This window comes from Colletes gigas, unplaced genomic scaffold, assembly GCF_013123115.1.
Source record: "Colletes gigas isolate AHSC1104 unplaced genomic scaffold, ASM1312311v1 Colletes_gigas_Sc00013, whole genome shotgun sequence".
NCBI classification, from domain to species: Eukaryota; Metazoa; Arthropoda; class Insecta; order Hymenoptera; family Colletidae; genus Colletes; species Colletes gigas.
The window spans coordinates 7,253,951-7,275,170 of record NW_025106642.1 but is presented as its reverse complement, the minus strand read 5'-3'; the positions used below and the strand labels follow the sequence as shown (position 1 = coordinate 7,275,170).

The 21,220-nt window shown below is 44.0% G+C and overlaps 1 protein-coding gene across 1 annotated transcript in view; it reads left to right on the top strand.

Moving 5' to 3' along the window:
* Nucleotides 1-669: 669 nt before the first annotated feature.
* The window catches only part of LOC122399442 (ubiquitin-like protein 3), an 84,194-nt gene continuing 63,643 nt past the window's right edge, over nt 670-21,220 (top strand). The window contains exon 1 of the mRNA XM_043400127.1: nt 670-1,078. Coding sequence (XP_043256062.1) covers nt 1,049-1,078 — 30 coding nt within the window. The 5' untranslated portion in view covers nt 670-1,048. The remainder of the gene's footprint in view (nt 1,079-21,220) is intronic.

Below are 21,220 nucleotides of genomic sequence, written 5' to 3'. Positions count from 1 at the left end.
TCAGAGTGACTGAAGAGGTTATATGTTAATATTAATATGGTACTAAAGCAAGGTAGTGTTTACAATAATATTAAATCTAATCAATAAAAACTAGTTTGCCCCTAAGAGTACAGTGATAAAATGATATAAATACATGCATCATTTGCTTAAAAAATGGGTCAACATTAAACATAAAAAATATGCAATGAAAATATCAAATGAAGTCTGATATGAAACATTACAAATCTATTAAATTTGATTTTTCAGAAATTATTAGGGATTACGATACAATTTTCTTTTGATACGACATAAGGGGTATCGTTTTAGCGATATAAAGTATAAAATTTTATATTCTTTTGTCGAAAAACTAGGGAAAGCATATTATTTTTTCAAACCCTCCTGATCTATATTTCTTTTCAGGTATAGATAAATATCATTTACACCAAGCATTTGATACGCAATATTCGTACATCAAATGCTCTGTGTAAACTAATTCCTGAAAAAACAATTTGAAATATTTTATGCGAGCCACCTTGTGATTGCAGGCCTCGTCCTCATGAAAGTCACAGATCCGGTTTGCGTATAGTTGAAAAATTTGCCGGGGATGGCGTGGCCTGTACTACTCCCACTGCCACCTGTCAAGCGCATCAAACGAGCCGACTAAGTTCATCGCATACTCCGTGACCGAAACTTCCCCAGAAGGCTGCATCGTCTCAGGATCGCCATTTTATGTGTTTGGCTCTGAGACTGGGACGGTGGGTGCGTGCGGTGCAAACTAGAGAGCGTATTCCGTGCATTATCTGCAAGATGTTACCCAAATACTTTGCGCCCGACATGTACAAGTAACGACAGGTGTCGGAGTGAGTGATCGGGCAGCGAAGGCTCGGGCCGAAATGGTCCCGGAATAGTGAGCTGTGCGTGAGTGTGTTTTCATCGAGTAGTGCGTCGCACTGGCTTTTCACTGCTGTCACCGTTTGTTTAATACCTGTGCCATTCGGGAAAGTCGGCTTTGGGTCAAATTACGGACGGCCTCTGGATTCCTCACGACACCCCCTTGTCAACATCTACGATGAGTTCGCGCAACATACCCTCAGACAAGGTGAGTCTTGTCACTTCGTCTAACATGTCTACCGCACCCTTCCGCCTCCTCTTTCTCCTTTATCCTTCACATTCACGCAATCCCCCAGCCAACGTTCGATAGCGATCGTATAGTACCACTTCGCTTAGCCGCACTTTTATTTACTAAGTCACGGCCATGAAACCGTCAATGCGTAAAAATTTCCCTCGGATCAATGAGATGCCTGGTACACGTCGGGTGCCCTTTTTCCCCGATTAAACAACGGATGCGCACCCTCGCATTAGCGATACTTGTATCTCCTCTTTTTACACGTTGTCATTGCATTATCGTTCCGCTTCCTTTGAATCTGTCGCGCGTACGTTCCTCGTTACTCGTACGCTCCGAAATGCTCTCGGCTGTCTACCGATACCGAAAGCGACTCGGCTCAACAGTTTGACGTTTAAAGTTCAACGATAGAATTAAATTGCCCGCGCGATATAATTTTATACTTTACACGATCGATCGTAAATCGGCCACTGCGGTTTTACGGTTTCGAGAGTACAACTAACAACACATTACGGCCCGGTAAATTTGCTTTCTGAAGTCATTTGCTTTCGGTTGTTGTTTCAGTGCCGCTCGTAAATTTACGTTCGCGATTAATTAACGGGCGCCTTCGATCCCCGGGATTCCCCGCTTCGGTTCCTTTCGTTCCGTCCGCAATTTCGCTCCAACATTTACTTTTTCGCGTCGAGAGCACTCGGGGCATCGTCGGCCCGTTTCGTACCGCTCGTTCGCGGCTATCCGTGAATTAATTGTGTCGTGAAAGTCGTGTCGCGAACGTTCTCCGCGCGCTTTGAGTTACCTGGATCGACGGTGCAATTTTTACAAAGTCGCGACTCCTCTGCAAAGTGCGCTCTCGTCGTCGCTCTAACGAGACTGTTTAATTGGCACCAATCGTGTTACGCGGAATATAAGGGCTTTGTGTTCGCCGTTGTCTCCTATCGATTCACCTTTTGTTTCGCGTCTACCAAGAGGAATATACGATTGGGGACGATTTTTGAATGGTACTGGGCTCGAACTGTACAACGTTAGCCTGGGGGCCAGCCATTTTGATAAAAAGTGCCTTTAAAACGGTAACATTTCGATATCGTACCGAAACGATAATACTGTTATTTGTTGTCTTACTTTGGAGTACATTTGGAGTTAAAACTCAGCTTGCAAAATTCACGTAACGATGGCTTCAAGGAAAGTAAAATAGAAAATGTAATTACTTTATATTGATAGGTGTTTTCAACAAAAATAAAAAGTTCTACATTTATATTTATATTGCACACTATTCGCCTTATTTTCTTATCCACTATTCTGTGGTGCTCTAGGTCAGTGTTTTCCAATGCCGAGGGTGTAACCCCTAATGGAGGCGATTCTGTATCCCAAGGGGGTACGAATTTTCGACGAAACACATGAATGGTGCATTCCTTTCCATCTTATACCCATCAGTTATTTCCGATGCGTTTTCTTCTTTTTAGAGGGATGCCTTGGGGAAAAAAGATTTTGAAATCGTCGACCTAGATGCAAAAACAAAATGGTTATCTCATATTCCTACCTTCTCCTCTATTATTAAATCAGCGGACGAAGCGACGTTGTAACCCCACGGAATATGCATACGCGGGGCAGAGAATAGATCGACCCGGCCTATCGTGGCTAAAAATATCGCGGGCGTCCAAAATTCAGTGACATCGATAGAGCGTAAAATAGATGCAAATATTTGTGCAGCCGCTTTGCGCCGATTATGCACGCCGTTCTCATCTATTTTCGCCCCGGTCTTCCTTTCGCGATTAATTGACGGTATTGATTACTCTTCGTTGAGCTGAATGAAGATTTATCGTTACTGGGATAAAGCGAACGGGAACAAAGACAAATAAGAATTACTCGGAACGTCGAATCGTTCCGTTAATTTTCGATAATTGTCTCTGAATTTTGTATCGAGGTCGAAACACTCGTCGTCACGAGCTTTTAATATTTGGTTCTAACGCGAAAGAAAAAACTGTCGCTTAGCGATGTTTCGTTACGCCGTCGGCGAGTTTTCAATTAAGAAATGTTTTCCGTTTTCCGCGGCGAACCGCGGCTCCGAGAAGGTTAGTTTCGTTACAATTAATCGTGCAAATTGGAATTCATGGCAAAGTACTATTCCACTGGCGAGTCGCGGATGCGGCGGCCTTTTAAATCGTCGATACTCTGTCACTTAATTATTCCATCTCGTGGATATTTTCAAGGAAACGTCCAACGCGTCCCAGCTAATTTATCGAGTATTGAACGCGGGAATTATTTTTTATATTTTTCTTATATTCAGAGGCGAGTTACTTTCGTTAATTTTCGTTTCGTTTATACTCCGTTCGAAAGATCTTGGGGAAGCGTTGATCGTACCTAATTTTTCTCATTTGAATACGATTCCCATCGAACTGAACGAACGACTCCACCTTTAAGAAGTTTCGTTCCGTTCGGAGGCAAACTTTTACTCGAACGAATCTCGAATTGCATCGACGATTGTTTCTTATTTGAAAAGAATTCTCATTGAACCGAACGAGCTATCTAAGAATTTGTATTCCATTTGCTCGAACGAATCTTGGATTGCGCGGGAGCGGTGGTTAATAATTACCAGAGTATGCAAATAGCTATTTAGGGACGAGTTTTTCTATTAAAGTTCGTGGATGATCGAGTTGTTAGTCTAATTTTTATATACAGGTTATTCGGTCGCCCTTGGAAAAAATTTTAATGGGAGATTCTAGAGGCCAAAATAAGATGAAGATCAAGAATACCAATTTGTTGATTTAGGCTTCGTTAAAAACATTTCTGGCCACAGAGTATATTTTCGGTAATGAATTTTTTTCTCGAAAGTACGTAGGATTTCGAGGGTATGTGTATTCATAAAAAATGCTTGTAATTGACCACTGCAACCAAAAATAATTTTTCCAGAACGATTTGAAATTTTTTTTTTCCTCGAAAAAAAGTACTTGCTGAATTCTTTTTCTCGAAAGTGAATAGGATTTCGGTGGTATGTCTATTCACCAAAAATGATTATAATTGACCCCTGAAACCAAAAATAATTTTTCCAGAACGATTTGAAATTTTGTAATTTAATAACTTTTTAACGAAGCCTCAATCAAGAAATTGATATTTTTAATTTTCGTCTTATGGCCTCTAGAATCTCTCATTAAAATTTGTCCTAGGGTTGGCCAAATATCCTGTATATTTGATTAACCAGGCGATAAACATCGTTTGCGTATAGAATTGTCGTGTGAAACCCACTTTTCGAACGAATCAACCGTCAAATCGTCGTCTTTATAGTCCCCAGTACGATACATGTGTTTTCAAGGTACAGCTCGAGGTTCCTCGTTGTTTAATCCCCGCGTTCATTCCGCTCGACGGATACGTGATTTATCAACATTCGTTCGATTCGAAAGTCTTCGACGACGAAGGTTGCTATATAAAGGCTGGTGGAACGAACGTGTCTCGCGGTAGGCATGGTTTCGTTGTAACCGCCCGCCATTGTCGTTGATATCAGACAAGGCGCGGTCAAGGTCGATCAAAGAACAGAACGGATATATTTCTTTTCTTCTGGGGGGAAAAAAGAGGATCCGTATAAGCGGCCCCGTACAATGGATGTTTCTTCTAACGCGCACAATAAACCGTTGCAAAAGGTCCTCTTCCCCCCTCGTCTGGCTTGCGTCCGTGGAACCGAAAGTGGAGACGTCCATCGTCGTCGAGGAACGGCCAGCCCGAACGGATCAAGGTGAATCCGCTTTTGTGAAACGTCTAAATCGATTTTCCGTGTCCAAGAGCCCCGCCGTCGACGCGCTTATTTCCCCTTTTCTCTTTTTTCCACCGTTCTCCTTCCGTTAGAAATACATACGTCCGACGATACACCGCGCTCTTTATCCTGAATCACGCACATGACTCGTCGCGGATGGGGTTTCGCACGATAAAGCGGTATGACGCGAGCGGTGACGAGAGGCGGCGATCCTCGATCGCGTTTCACTTGCAAATGTTTAATTGCGACGCAGAAATCCAGTTTATTGCGCAGCAATCGGCCACCGCTGGGAGTTTGGAATTATTAACGAGCAAAAAGTACGACGAAGATCGGTAAAACTTTGTTCGAACGTAGATAACGGGTATCGAATTAACGTGCAGCGATTTATACGCTGGGGAGACATATTTGTAATCGTCTATCGCGTATAAAAGTTTTTTAAAACTTATCAGATGAGAGTTGCTCCGACACGTCTGTCCACTATCGACTGTTTCTACTTCCTGGAGGATTCTTTATTTCAAAGTCTCTAATTTTCTATTCTAGCATATCGACAATGTTCCAATGCTCTGTCCAAGTCAATCTCTACCTTCTCACTCTACAGTCAAGTTTTAAGCTCCCCTTTCCTACTTGTTTGTCTACCATTTTAACTTCTCTTCCGGGTAATACGCGTTCCATAGATTCCTGGAGCTTGTTGTTTTATTCTCTCCCATTTCCCATGATATACATTTTCATCTTCCCTTAATACACAGCAGCCTTTCGTTCGTCTTGCGTTTAAGTTGGATTATAAATTGCGGATTATACGCGGGTCAGGTCGTAAAACGTTTCATCTTGCTTGATACAGTTCCTTATGTGCTTGCCCTGCTCTGCTTCTTCGTTTTTATTCGATGGATAAATAGAAAATATTTAACTCGAAATTACTCGCGTTGTATGAAAATTGAGATTTGTTTCGAGCCCTTTTGCTACCAACGCTAGGTTTGCAAATAAATTATACCAAATGAGACAGCTAAATATACCGAATAATATATCACTCACGGCTCGACACCGGTTTGTAGTTCATACTTTGTTTGTTTAGACAGACGTGAAATAGAAAATCATCGCTGTCACGGGTACATACGTGGCTTTGGTCTCGAATCGACGCGTCACACATATGTGACGCTTGGTAGCGAACGTGTTAACGCACTTGTTGGCTTTTATCTCTTCTCCCGCAAAAGTGGTACCGAAATCTCGTTTGAGTGAAAGCGAGGAATCGTGTCGCCAAATGCATATATGGAGATTCCGAAGTACGATAAAATTCGCGTACGGCTCGTTACGCGTGAAACGTGACCGGTTAAGGCGTTTAAATATCGTTAAAAATTGTGAATAAAAGGATCGTCTAGCAACGTGTCCGCGGCGCGTGAAAGAATCTGGAAACGTCGAGCATGCACCAAGGTTACGAGTAACGTAAAATCGACAGGCATTCGATTCGAACAAAAGCGTGATGCATACGGGAGACACGATTGAAATTTCTAAGAGAGAAACGGAAATCTATTTCGGTATTAGCGACGAGAACCTCGCTTATATTTCCTCGCGTGCGATTTGAACATCTTCGAATTCGTTTCGGAGGATTAGCAGAATCGAACTGGATCCTCCAAAGCTGTTTAACGTTTCCGTTATGCGACTCTTGTCCTTTTAGGAAAGCAATTAATGCGTTTCGCCAAACGGGAGCCAGCTTAAGTCAGAAATTTAAAAATACACTGATACTCCGTGGATGGTAATGCCACAGTAAGCTTACGTGTATAAATCGGAGCGTTTCTGAAAATAATTCCGACGTTTCGTCAGATTGCTGTTAACTTCATTAAGGGTACAAAGCTGATACCGATCTAATGGCATAGTCGGCTTACGCGTACAAGTAGTATCCTTTTGGAAAATAATCCGCAACGTTTCGTCAGACAGCCGCTAACCTCATTAGGAGTCCGCAGACACGCTGATAATGATCCGGTGCCGCAATAGATTTACAAATCGTATCTTTTAGAAAACAATTACGACGTTTCGTCAGCATTGTAGTTGGATTCAATTAGACGTTCGAGAATACATTGTTATTGCGTAAATCGGATCAGTATCTAGACCGAATGTTTCCGAGTCGGGATAGGCGAGCTAAACGAATCATTATTACAGTAATGGAGCACGATGAATTTGTAATTTGAAATGCTTGGCCTGCTATATTTACGATTACTCCAACAAACAACAGCTTATAGGCGTTAATATCAAAGGTCGGCAACTTGACCTATGCTTTAGTTAGAAAGTTGTTAGCGATACGTAGTCGTAATGAGACATGGGCGTTTCCACTGGTACTCGTTAAATTAGAATTTTTAACGCAAAGTAGTTGCATAATACTCTGTTCCGTTTGAACAACGGAAGCTTCCAATAATATCTAGTCCATTCGAAGCTATCCCCACAGACTCTTACCATTCTCAGGCTGGATCAATCGGTAATAAAACAGCTATTTTCAAGTATCGAGTAAATATATATCTCCGTTTCCTAGATATTCGAGGAAATAGGTTTTCACTCCGATTGCTCCAGTTGCGTTAAAAGCGTTGATTATATCTCCTCGTGGTCTGTCCCTCGCGAGTTATTATGTAAATATCACGTAACGTTCCATTTTCTCTATTCCACTCGTTTCTTACTCCCGACGTCGGCTGCCGCGTTTAGAAAAAAAAGAATGCAGTTCGTACGGGAGTTACCGTAATTCGAATTTCCTGCTTGGAAAATACACTCGACCGTTTGCGAACGCGAATCATCCTGGTGCTTTCTCAAAAGTGTTTTACATCCCGATCCATAGAAAACCGTTTTACGCTCGGAGAAGTAGATCGCTCGTTCCTTCATTTTTGTTTCACGTGCGCCACGACCCCGTTTGATGTCTCTTTGTTCCAAGGCAGAAACAGCGTCGGTTACCGTCTGTATCCGTTTGCTCGGTGCGGGTAACGCGGTTACGTTTGCAACATACCCGCCCGTTCCATCGAAAAGTTAACGTTACCATCGGTGCCCCGGTCTTTTTAACCGGGCTAGAGATACTTGTTTGGCTTTTACGATATATCGTGACCTACTGAAAAGCGAAGAGGCAATACGGGCTACGCCGGCACTCTCGAAGCGTAACGCGATCGATGCGTGCGTACCACTTCTAAGTGACTCAGGATCAAGGCGAACTGCACGATGCGGGGAACGTTGCCTCGTTAAAAGACACGGTCACGTGGATTTTTTCGCTTGTGCCCGTACGCTCGTCGAGTCGACCGCGGTCACGCGTTTTCCACCGAGAGAAATCTGACGGGCAACACGTACGCGTCGTAAAACATTACTTTTTCCCCCGTTATATGCTTTTTAGTTTTAATTCACCGCCACGAAACGATTCCGGATGGGTTTGAAAAATGGACGATACGTCAACGACGGGGGCGTGCTGGAAATAAAATACTTTGTTGGAGTTAGTTAAAGTTATCGTGATACTATATTCGAAGGATTGTGAAAATAAATTCTTAGGTATTAAGTACCATATTAGTATTAGGTACCACATTAGGTATTAAAGAGGTAAAATAGTGTTCAATTGGCACATAGGTAGAGTATATTGTTGTGTATGTTTTTGGATCGATTAGTGTTCAAGTTCAAGGGATGGAAGCTACCCTTAGAGTGTTTATTTAAATATTTGAAAAACTAAGGAAGTTGAGCGAGACGGTTGACTGTAAAAAGTTTTGGTCTTTGGACGAGGAATCGCAAGGTCTGAATAAGAATTATACCAGGTCATAGGCGGCGCCACTGTAGTCAGATCGATTTTTGTATACGTATCTGATTGGCTACAGTGGCGCTACTTGGTGAAATTTTTATTAGACCTTGTCATCGTTTGCCCGGAAACCAAACAGTTTCATTCTAACTCGTTACCTTCTAAGAAGTGTAACTATTTCATCCCCAGCTGTAAAGTTTTGACTCCTCGAGTGTGAGTATCTGAATAATAAAATAAATATATACTTTTTCAGCGTTCCATCCTTGCCAATAAACCGAGTAAATTGACCCAGTTAATTTTGACCCGATTATACTAAAAATATTGAATATTCTGCCGAGCAATAAGGTCGTTCGAACGTTGCTACGAAGCACACATTTTACGTCGACTATGAATACTAAAGCAATCCTACTCAGGGAATAAAAAATCCCTCGTGCCATTTTGTCGCCCTCCGTCGCAATATGTTCCCATTGAACGCGTTTATATGTGTTTATTATGGTAATGGTGGGCCAAATGGAGGCAACTATACTCGGAGCAGCTTTGAACAAGACTAGTAAATTACTTTAATAAAGACTCTAGTAAAATTGTCTTAAAAATGGTACCCTAGACCAGACTTCATGATTTTTTAATAAAGCATTCCTCAGAGCCCTCTCGTACGTGTATACAAAATTTTGTGACCGACTCGAAGCACCTAAGAACATCCATATAGAGATTGAACTTTTGACCGATAGCGACTTCCCCTCGTTACTTTCAACAACAGTCGAGAACGCAAAATCTAGACGAGTACTCGCCAGCGAGAATAAGATCTAATAATAGCCCTCTGATAGCGAACGCGGAAGCCGCCACCGCGGTATAAATCCAACGCTTAATTCAAATACAGAACTACAGTATTTCCCCATTACTCCGCTCGTATCATCCAGTAAAATACAATTTGATACGCCGAACGGTATAAGCATATTTCAGAGCACACTTTGCATTCTTTGCCCGGGTAAATATTCAATAAAGCACCGTTACGGTAGAAGAGGGGGCGGCGGGGGGTGCTTTTTACATAACAATGTCGTCTCGACGTTTACGTCGCGGTTATCCGCGAATACGACCCTTGCTCCCTTCGGTCGAGAATACTCGAGACCCCCGGGTAGCGGGCTCGCAAACTCGTCTTGGTACCATTTCCCCATTCTATTTTAAATCCCTTGTTCTTTTGCTCGCCGCGTGCAACGCGTGCCCGTGTTTACACGCGTACTACGGAAACCTCGTTAATGGGAGGCACCGCGGCTCTATATCGAGACGACACGGCTCATAAAGAACCGGTCCTATTTACGCGTCGAGCAAATAAAAATTTGTCGCGGCACGCGTTGCCACGCACGTTCGACAACGCGCGTAACACACCGTCGGGCTCTCGTTTGCCGTGTAAACAGTTTTGCAGAAACCCCGTTCCCGCGCGAAACGGCTGGCTTGCGTGATTCGCGACTCGTGGCGAATTACCTTTACTTAAAACAGAGACAAAGGCGAACCGCAACGCCCGGCGTTCTACTCGCCGGTTACGCCGTTTTAATTGTTTACGCGTCGTTTAAGCGCTTTCCTTCAAAGGTTCGCCTTTTATAACGCGTCACTTTTTTCCGTCAACTCCGACTGTATCATCCGCACTGGGCAAAGGAGGCACTCGTGCACTCTTCTTTCACGGTTTAATTATAAACTTACGGTAAATCGAATGGTCGGGTCAACAGATTTCTTCTTAAATATGAGAAAATGGCTGATAAAGAAAGATCTTTCGCCGGGAATGTGACTTTCCGCGAACGCTATTTCAGCGTTTTTCGTTGCCAGACGCTCGGAACAACGGATCCATTCAACGTCTGGTTTCATAGAATTTCGCAGTTTTTTTTTGCGTCAGGAACACGTGTAGGACGAGTCCCGACTAACGATCGCACGAAATTTACCGTTCGAACGGAGCATCGTTCTTTCTTTCTTTTTTTTTAGCGGCACGCAAACGTTTCGTCGCGCGAAAGCAATCGCCTGGATATGTAAATTCAGCGAGTTAGGTCCCGTGAAATTCATGATACGTTAAGCATACATCGCCGCGCGTACATTACGGACTGATTGCATCTGGACCGTACTCTCGTATCGCAATTGTCGGTTCAATTCGTTACCACCACAGGGATCGAGCACGACGGACAGGTGCATAAGCAACCGGCGTTTCACGATCGTTTTCGAGCGCGATATTATCCGACAGCGGTAATGCATCGATGTTTCTTCAATAACAGAACGCACAATGAACCGCGAAGATCGTAACAGATGGAATTCCGCAACCGGCTGGCGAAGAGTGCATCTGTTTGCCTTTTGTGCCGGTTGTCGGTAATAAAATATAATTAAGTGTGTTACTGTTTCTCGAACGGTGAGACGAACCAGGGAGAACCATAAGAATACATAACGACATCGATCCTGTTTCCAATCAGAAAATTGGGATTACTTGAAAAGTAAAGCAAGTTACGAAAATCATTTGCTGGAAAATTGTTTGAAAATCTAACGGTCTCGCGCGTTTTCAGCGTATATCCAAACGTCGCGGCGTTGGCACGTTTTGATCATCGAACCTGCAGCCATTACAAAGGGAGAATGCTCGGTTCGTGGGAACGACTTCCGTTGTTAATACACTGTGTTGAAACTAACGCGTAATTATATTCCGTCTCGGTGTTCCCGCGTTTCATGCAATACCGGGCGGAATCTTCTCAAAGCGTAATGATACAGCGAGGCATTCGCAAGAACGAGTAAGGGTTATCTCCGTTACGCTATTAATTACTTAAAGCCTCAAAGCGAACGATAATGAAGAGGGGAAGAAGAAAAGAGAGGTCAGAGGAAGATTCATCGCGGTTCCACGGAAAACGGTAACCGTAACGGCCGCGTAGACGAGAAAGAAGCGGAAAGAACGTGCAAGAGAAAGAGACGAGGACGGAAAAGGCGCGGGGAAGAACAGTGGCAACAGAGAAAGCCGGATGAACTGGTCGGACAAAGACTTTACATCTGACGTCAGTGCTCCCCGGAGAGGAAGATAAAGAGGATGTTCAAAGGAAATGTATTCTTTTATATTGGCTCGTACGAAAAGGTCCCTGCGTTTTTGGCGACACGTTTCTATGTAACGATTGCACCAGCCAAGCTCATCAGAAATCGTTAAATCATGAAGCCTTCGTGCTCCATCATTTTATAAATTCTCGACGTATTCGATCGAGATATTTTCTACGTTCAACAGCATCATTAAGAATTCATTCAACGATTTCGGTGACTGTGTAGCATCCGGGTAACGATCATGTTCTAAATATAAATTGATAAGCCATTGTTTTAGGTCAAATATGACTCAGCGAAGGCTAGCAAATTTAATCACCAGAGAATAGAACATTGCTGACAACACGCTTCCTGTATTATTCACGAGTTAACGTTGAAAAGCGGTTAATTCCTGTAAAAAAAGTTTCCCTTCCTATTTACGATAATTGAACGAAACGTTCCGTTTTTTGCAAGCATTCCAGAAACGCCCCTGTAAATACACTTTTATCCGTACGTGACTGGATTCCGAGCCGCCGTGAAATACAGAATTAACCTCTTTCTGCATTTCTCGGTCTTTGCGTTTCCCCCGCAATTAGGTTAGCCGAGATTGATAGGGAACCGACGTACGAACATGCTCGTATTTCGACGTTACAAGTTTAGAGCGTGCAAGTAAGGGCGCGGATCACTCGTTACGCGGCTCCAAGCAAATTTACGACGGTTTTTGCGCGTAACCGTTTCACGTTCGCCCCGCAAAAACCGCTCGAATTTCGCCTGGTGTGTTTCGCCCGCGAGATAACCTAAATTTCCTCTTTCGCGATCTTCCGTTTCCGCGATATTTACGGGGACGCACCGAATTATCCGGCGTATTTTTACTTTGCATTCCGCGGGCGAAACAGGCACAATTTACTACCCGCAATTCGGGCAAAAATAGGTTTAAAGAGAACGAACTTTCTGGTATAGCAACTTTCGATATTTTAAAAATATGCAACAGAGCGTAAGTAGCATCAGTCTCGAAAATTAAATGCTGAAAGCGGAAATTAAGGGCCACGAATTTGTACAAAGTATCGTTTAAAAGGGACAAGAAAGCTTTCGAGCGCAAGTGGTACGTCGCGTACAGTGTTCGCATGAAGAGTACCAGAAACAGGGACATCGAAAACATCTCGTTAGTAAACCGAACGCGACGTCGATCGTGCGAACTTTCACACGCGCGTTATTACTCAACCGGGCAGCGTCGATTCGTGAGCAGACGACGCCGATTCCGTTCTACGCGAGCGGCAGAATCGACGCTGTGTAACGTTTTCATTGCCACAATTCCGCGGAAGTTTTTACACGCTTTCATAAAAGTGTACCTGACCGCGCGCAAAGAGAAAGTGCACGGACTACTTGTGCTATCTTGCGAAATTCGTTGGGTGCGTGGCCCGATTACTCTATCGTAACTCCCGGTCGAGCACGGAGTACGCGAAACGTGGGAGAACCAGAAAAAATTCACGATATTTCCTAACGGATCGTTGGAATCGCTGGTCTACTGGCCGATTCGTTAAATTTAAATATAGTAGAAAGTCGCGGTGGGCTTTCTATTGAGATACCCTGATTTTCCTTGTATCAACAAACGTTATCTTCGCCGGGAATTGAGTGGTATTTGTTGCAGAGCTTCAGCAACAGGGTGCTGGAGCGGCGTAACTGTGAAAACGTTTGCACAACACGAAACATAAATGTACCGCTAAACGAGAGACAGCTACGTCGCCGGATAAACTGTTTGTTATTATGGGAACAAAGTAACGCGGTTGCAGTTACCGCCGAGCTGTAAAACGCAATTAACGAAACGTATACCGAATAATATCGCGAAATTATTATCTGGATGGTAAATCAGTTCCAAGGTTACTCGCTTGAATACGAAGTTATTAATAATTCCTACTAATTATTGGTAGATACTCGACGTAGGACGAATCAATTTCGCCCTCAATATTCCCTGATTAACGTTTCGTTACAGTTTCTGGATTGCCTCGAATCTGTATCTGATTATTTTGCGAGCACGATGTTATTTTGATTCGCGAGAGACTGAAAAGTGGTAACTTTCTATCGGTTAAATGGAAATGAGCTCTTAGTTTTCTCGCGTTACTCGAACCATAAAGCTGACGAGTCCCTATAATTGGGATTAGAGAGAAAATGGGGCAAGAATAAAAGGATTAGAAGTACTCTGGGACTGGGTGAAGGTAATGCCAGCGAAGACCGGTACTTATAACGCTTCTAACGTGACACATGATACGTACGTGCATTGTATCAAGGATCTCGATCGGGTCATCGGTGTTATGTAATAATTAATTGTGTAAAATATGGGGCGTATCGCGTTGCCGTTTACGTCATCATACATTGATCTCGCGTTTCCATAGTTTCTCCTCTTCCGTTTTGTCGTTTATTTATTACGTGGACGGGGGATATTCCACCGGGAAACGCGTATTTTTATTTCCCTATGAAAATTCAATTGTAATTTAATAGGAAAGAATCACAACGGTTATCGTTACCGCGCGTTCCACCCACCGTCGATATCACTTAAGTTTCCACAGTTACCTTACACGCAGCCCTGTTTCTTCATGGTCCAGTACTCCGATTCTGAATACACCATTACACCAAGAACCGAGTGTTTTTTATCACCGTCGTAACTCACCGTTTCAATGGGGCTAGGTCAGACTCATAACCACGCCTCGCCTTTTCGCCGTAAATGTATATTTACTTGTATTTTTTCGTTTCGTGCTTGATTTACTCCGTGCATTTCGTATCGTGTACAAATCTTACGCAATACGCGTTACTATTACGCATTGTTAGTGCAGAAGCGTACGATATTTGCTGGTCGGTAGAATTCGTCGAAAGAAAAATATATTCGGAATGATTTATTCCAATCATACGAACACTGCTATTAGTTTAGCGCATTGCAACGTTAACGCGTGTAGTATCGCAGGTTTAAAACGCATCAAGAGTTTCATAACACGTGCATTCTTACTTCAGTCCGCGACAATTCCCTTTTAAGCTGCCTCGAGCAACGCTCCTTCGCGCCAGTCGTGTGTAATAACGTTCGCAACCCGACGAACGTTCGCTTTATTGTCGTCATGAATATGTATGAGGCCCGTAATTCGTATACTCGAAACAGTCGCACCGTGTAAATGGGCTCGAACCGGAGAAAGTTCAGTATACAAACGGTCCCGAAAATCCCATGTAATTTTCCCGATTGTAATTTCCTGCCACCCTTCGAGCCGTAATCGTTTCCTTCAACGCCCGTTTCCGCAAACCATTCTTCCGACGAAGATATATTTAGGCAGATTTAGCAGACCCGTGCTCGAGACGCTTGCACTTCGTAAAAATAACAAAACGCAAACGTGTTTCGTTTACGATGCTCGTGCTACCGACAAGTCGTTACTAAGATCAATTATGAGACGAGAGAAATGTACTCGAAAGAGTTTCTATCGATGTTATTAGGATCTTTCGATGTTTGCAGAGTTTCTATTACGGTCTGTTTATCGTGTTCGTGTTACGAATCAATGATCACCGGCGGTTGGTAACTGCTCGGATGATCGATAAAAAGATGAGGAGCTCTCCGAATGGTGTTAGAGTTTCAAAAATGTTGGTAAATTCAAAATCGGTCAAGGTGGTCCTCGTATCGGGACAGTGTTTCAATTTCGTCTCGAGCTCATCGAAAGTTATTTAATCGTGCAAGTTTATATGAAGTCAGCCACTGAGGAAAAATTATGAAAGAGAATTACGGGTCTGCGGAAGATAATCATCGATTGGGATGGCGTAATGCCGCGAGATGGAACCGGATTAATCTCGAACGGTATTTGTAGAGACTCGATCGCATGTACTCGAAGTACCGTTCACGTATACCGTAACACTGTTGTTATATAGTGTAGTAAGTAGTTCACGAAGTCCCGCTTTCGACCCGCGGAAAAGTTTATCCAGGACTTGGCTGCGCAAACCTCTCTCGTCATTTGCAGTTTAACGCTTCAGCCGTTCGACGAGAAAAATAAGGAAACTCCGGGGATAACGTGCAAAAATAGACGATCGACTCGAGTATCCAATTTTCGAGCTCGGGGGAACGAGACGAAACGGGAAATTAAAAAATGATAATTCGGTTACAGTGATCCCTTCTGGGCTCTCGCGTCAACGTTCGAAAGAAGGACGCAGCTATCCGAAAGATATCCCATAGAAATTTGATCGATCAAAGTTAAAGGAAATATTGTTTCGAGTACGAAAGATTCGTAAGTTTTGGAAGATCCTAGTTGAAGGATAAAAAGAAACGTTCGAAATGGCCGGGGAATGGTTTCGTAATATACACGTTTCGAAGAACCGCAATAATACGGCGTAGCTGTACCGTAAAATTCGGAATTCATCGAGCCGATAAACGCGATCGTTTCGCGGCGAAACGGCCGCAGTCGCGTTCGGAAGATTACGTAAACCGCGATTCGCGGAACGAATTGGACCGAACGAATTCTAATGCCCGTCCGGAGAGACGGCACGTTAACTCGCAATCGGCCACGAACGAGGTATTAAATGGTTGACGAGCTGCCTACCAAACCGGCCACCTATCGCGATGGTCCGTCCTCGCAGGACGTTGCGGCAATAGCCCCACGGTTACATCGGCACCGGGACGCGCCGCGTCCTGCGGCCCTCGGTATTCGTGGCACGCTTTGCGATTCAAATTCGTTAGACTAATGGGCCGACGTGTCGGCGAACCTCGCTCAATTTCGTGGCATAACGGCTAAAAGTTGCTAGCCGCGTGCGGCCTGCATGGAAAACCGGCCACCGCGGCACCCGCGAACCACCCTGAATAAGGCTAATTTACAGGCGATGGTCGCGCGACCGTGACGAAAGTTGCGCCGACACCTTAACGCTAAACCCACCGACGCTTTATGTACACCCATTTCTACCATGACCGGTCGAATAACTACTCTTTCTTTTTCTCTTTCGCGAGGCGACGTAGAAGATCATGCAAACGTCCTATGTACAAATTTGAATCCATTTTCAATTAAATAAACAATTTATGATCCAATTTTATCGCTCACCAGTCATATAATCAATAGGAATTGCTGAAACTTCTTTAGGTATACAGCATCGACATAAATATCAAAATAAATGAAGAAGATGGCCTGAATTATAGTAGCTGGTATAGTCATTGGATAGAGGATGAAATGTCCTTTAAAACGAGCGTTCGAACAAGTCAATAGCTTAATTAGTTCCGAAGATATGAGGATTTTAGTTTCGCATCGATGCGGTGGCTAGTTCCGGAGATATAAGGGTCCGAAGTGTTTGTTTACATCGCGAGAGGAATGAACTTCCACTACGGCCTTGTCAAGGTCGTTGACCGACACGTGCTCGTAGTAAATAGTAAACGTGACGTCACTCGATCGCGAGTCACATGCGAGACGGAGACAGAGATAGTCGAATCGAAAAAATTACCCCTTTACATAAATTACGATATCTCGAAAACGGAAAGTCGGATCGCCAAAAACCAAAAACCATTATAAAGGGGAAGGTTTACCGTTGCTAACAATGGCTCAATAATAGATAAAACACTAGTAGCTTCGAAACTGCACGCGTCTAAAATTTTAGTATTTTTAATACGCGTTGTTAGACAGTTCTAAGACAGTGGAACCTGAAGTTTCAATATTTTAAAAGAACTATCTTTTCCCTACCCAATCACAACTGTGGCTTTAACATCAAAATTATGAAATTGAAAGTTAAACTATTCGCTTTAGTTATTTCGAGAGACTTCGGAGTTGGATCGGTGACTTCAAAGTCACGGGCCGATTTTTACGCCCCATTTTTGATAAGGTCGTTTTTTCAACGCGAGACTGAAAAGAGGGAGTATGAAGATGGCTATTCATTAAGACGAGATAAATTACAAGATAAATTAGACCTTAGATTCCGCGGGCAGGATTCGGGTAAAGATTACGGGGGCCAGAATGAAAAAACTTTCTCTCTAAAGGCCAACCAATTTTTTTTTACTCGAAAACTCGACGCTTTACTGCGTCGTAAACCGTGATAAAGTTGCCAGATACTAACTCGCGTTAAAAGTGTTCGGCGATTTTTGTCCGTTTAGCCTGAAGTTTCGAGCACGAAGTGCTTCGTTCTTGAAATTTTTTCGCGTCGATCCGGACACGACAATCTGCTGGGATTAAAAATAAAAATCACGGAGTTTATTCCACGTTTGGCCATGACATTATATTTTTATTATTAGAAGCAATTTTCCAACCATTATTAACGAAATTGTTCCACGACGCGTCGAAAATAAAGGGAGAAAATGTTGGCTTTGTGCTCGAACGTTCCATCGTAAAAAGCCCTGCTCAGAAATACTAATACACTAAACAGGTGGAAATTAAATGCAATTCCCCTGTACTTGACAGCAACAGCGAGTCATTGTCGTGCTTGACGTCCACCGCGAAAGTAGTCGGCCACAAAGCGTCTATTCTTGAACATTTCGTTGCGTCGGGCAAAACGAAACAATTGCCGGGCGTATCTAGATCGTCCGATTTTAATACGAATAATAAGGCTGTGTAACCCGAACGAGCGAATCGCGTTACCGTATTTCGAATAAATCAACGGGCGACTCTGAATGCAGTTCTTCTCGCGCGAAAAGCGACGGGCGTCCGTTTAAACGAATTTCGTTTCAACCATTTCGGTTTATTCTCCCTGAAATAATTTCAATTGTCAGGCCTTGCTTTTGTATAAATCCCGCGCAGTTACGAAAGCGCGAGCGCGTAAAATTCGCGAAGAAAATTCTAACCCGTCGACGCGTACAGACGAATTTTACTTTTCCCTCTCGCGAGAGATATCCTAGTTTCGCTCCAACGCCCAGCGAATCGTCCGATACTTGGCATTTTATCAGTCCACGCCGCTGTTCTCTATTTATTCCTGCAATTGGAGCGACTCCAAGGTTAAGGGTATTTCGAAACGAATTTTTTCCCCGTCACGCGAAATCTCTGTGAAACGGAAAACAAGCCCGAGACGCTATCTAGCCATTTTTTGTCGCAATTTAAATACGAGATTGGTTAATGTTGTTCTCGGGGGTAAATTCGACCAAGAGACACTAAAAAAGAATTTCTATACCACCGATTGATATTCCTGTTAAAGATGAAAAGGTGAAAAGTATGAGTTACGTTTCTAATGCACTGCTCTGGGTGTCTCGAGCTGGCCCAGTTATTGGTACATTTACCTCAGTGGACAATCATAAACGGTATTGGTCGATGATCGCGTTGCCTCACAGTCACGCATCTACTTTGACCCATTCTTTAAATACAACTACTACGCAAGATACGCGCGGATGCGTCACTGGGCTGGCCTGTAGCCGAACTCGAGCTGCCTCTGTCACCATCTTCCATCCTTAAACGTAGCTGGAACTTCTCTCGATTTTCCTGCAATACAATTTATCGTATTAGAAATCTGGACACAAGGACACGATTTACACCAGATACTCGATAGATACTAGATGGATCGTCGTTGACAGCGTTAATACATCGACGAGTTAACGGATATCGCGGTATTCCCGCGCCATTAAACGAACATCGAGGCGAAAATAGGGCGGCCCGATCGGATCGAACGTCCTGGGCAGCGCGCGGATCTAAATTATGCGCATAACTACCAGCCTCCTTTTTCTCGCGCCATATTCTTCGCTGAATATTGAGCAGCGTAATAAGCCCCGCTGGAACAGCGTCCCGGGTCCCTCGAAGGGGGATTTGGAGGTCCTAGAAAAAGGAACCCGGGTGAGAAGTGGCTACCGTCGCCCGGGGGAGAAACGGGAAGAAAAGAAGACGAAAGCGTCGGGAGGGCCAGGGGGAGGGCGCAACGTCGGAGCCTCCGAGGCATTAACGAAGAAAGCTTTCCAAGCGAACGGTTAAGTTAGCCCTGAATTTATGGCCGCGCCGAATCAGACGTAAAACACCCACGGCGAAAAGGGGAAATCAATTCGAAAGCCCCTCGGACTGTTTCTCGCTGGAACGGAAGTCGCGGGTCCGAAATGGCTCCCGCAGGCTACGCGTTCCCGAGAGTCACGAAGATCCCCGGGATCCTCCTCGGAACACGCAAAAATCACAGCCCTGGATAATAATTGCTGGCGATCTTCTCGAACCCTGGTATCGGCCTTGACGTTCGACACGGTGGCACGGATTTCCTGAAACGCGCTTGGGAATTTCAACAATCATTTTATCGATGCTAATTGCTAAGAAATAAAATGAATTATTATTTTCGTGAGATACAATGTTATTGCAACGGCCACTGCGATAAACACGATGTTCGACGACTCCGTCGCATAAATCAGGCTGTATCTCGCCAATAACACGAACGATATTCGAGATCGTCAACGGAGTTGCAATAAACAAGAGACGTGACATGGTCACCGCGAGGAAAAATCGAGCGGCGCCAGTTGACAACTGCACTTTTCGGGCTAATCTTATCGTTGAACTTCGATCTCAATAAAACGATAATTTCATCGGGAACGAATCGGGGCATGTTTTAACCCCTATTTCTGCCAAAGGCAAGAACGAAAAAAATTATAAAAATTAAGTGGCCCGAAAATACAGCGAGGGGCGTAATTAAAAGATCCACGGAGCAGAATTTGATTCGCGTCGGTAGACGTTAAGGTGCACGAAAGAAAAGCGCGGTGAACGCGTTAATTCGAGGCAACTCGTCGAAGAAACGACCCAGTTGAACGGGAGAAGAGGCGAGCAAACGGCTGATAAAAAGTTAACGAACTTAGGCGAGCCCCGTAAGTAATTCGAGGATGATCAACTTTTCGAGTTTCCGCGAGATGACGTAAAGTGTTGTCGAGCAAAGTTCGCTTCCGGTCGACTGTGCGGTGGAAATTTTCCGAGGCGCTTCGACGCTTCCTCGGACCAGGGCGCGTAATTTACGCGATACATCCTCGACCTGCTGGAGACGTATTTGCGCCAGGAGCTTCTCTTAACGTTATCCCGTAATTTGTTATGGAATACTTGGAGCCCAGACTAACGCGTCCGCGAGTAAATAAATTAAATACCCAAGGAACGGGGGGAGATTTTTTGGCGTTGGAGAAAATTGCAAAACTTTATAAATCGAAGCTGGATGACTCTTGTGACGTTATTAATGCCTGCAAAAATTTCTAACTCGATCTTTCCGATGCGATGGGTTATCATTCCGCGAGTATTAAATGTTCGTCTGGTGGGTTCGGTCGTGGAAGGCAACCGCTGTGGCGGTTCGAAGCTCGATCGGGTAAAAACGCGACCGAGAAATCGCAAATCCGTGAAATTTCCTTCGCTTGCAGCTTCGATGACACCGACGAGGATCGCCGCTTTTGCGAATAGGGTCGGCGTTAATCCGACCGTGAAGATAATCGTTTTTCCGTTAGGGACGCCGTTGGTTCCCTTCAGGCATGTCACATCGACGTGTCGCACAGATTTGATTACTTGCGCTCGTATACAGGGTGATTCCAAATTGTCTAGCCGACGCGACGTTTCACGACTCGATGCAAATCACGGAAACGACGAAAAATAGCCATCGATCGTGAATGACAAATTATTCGTGACTGTTTAAATCGTTAAACTAAACACTTACACGATCCGGTATATGCAACAATTAATCT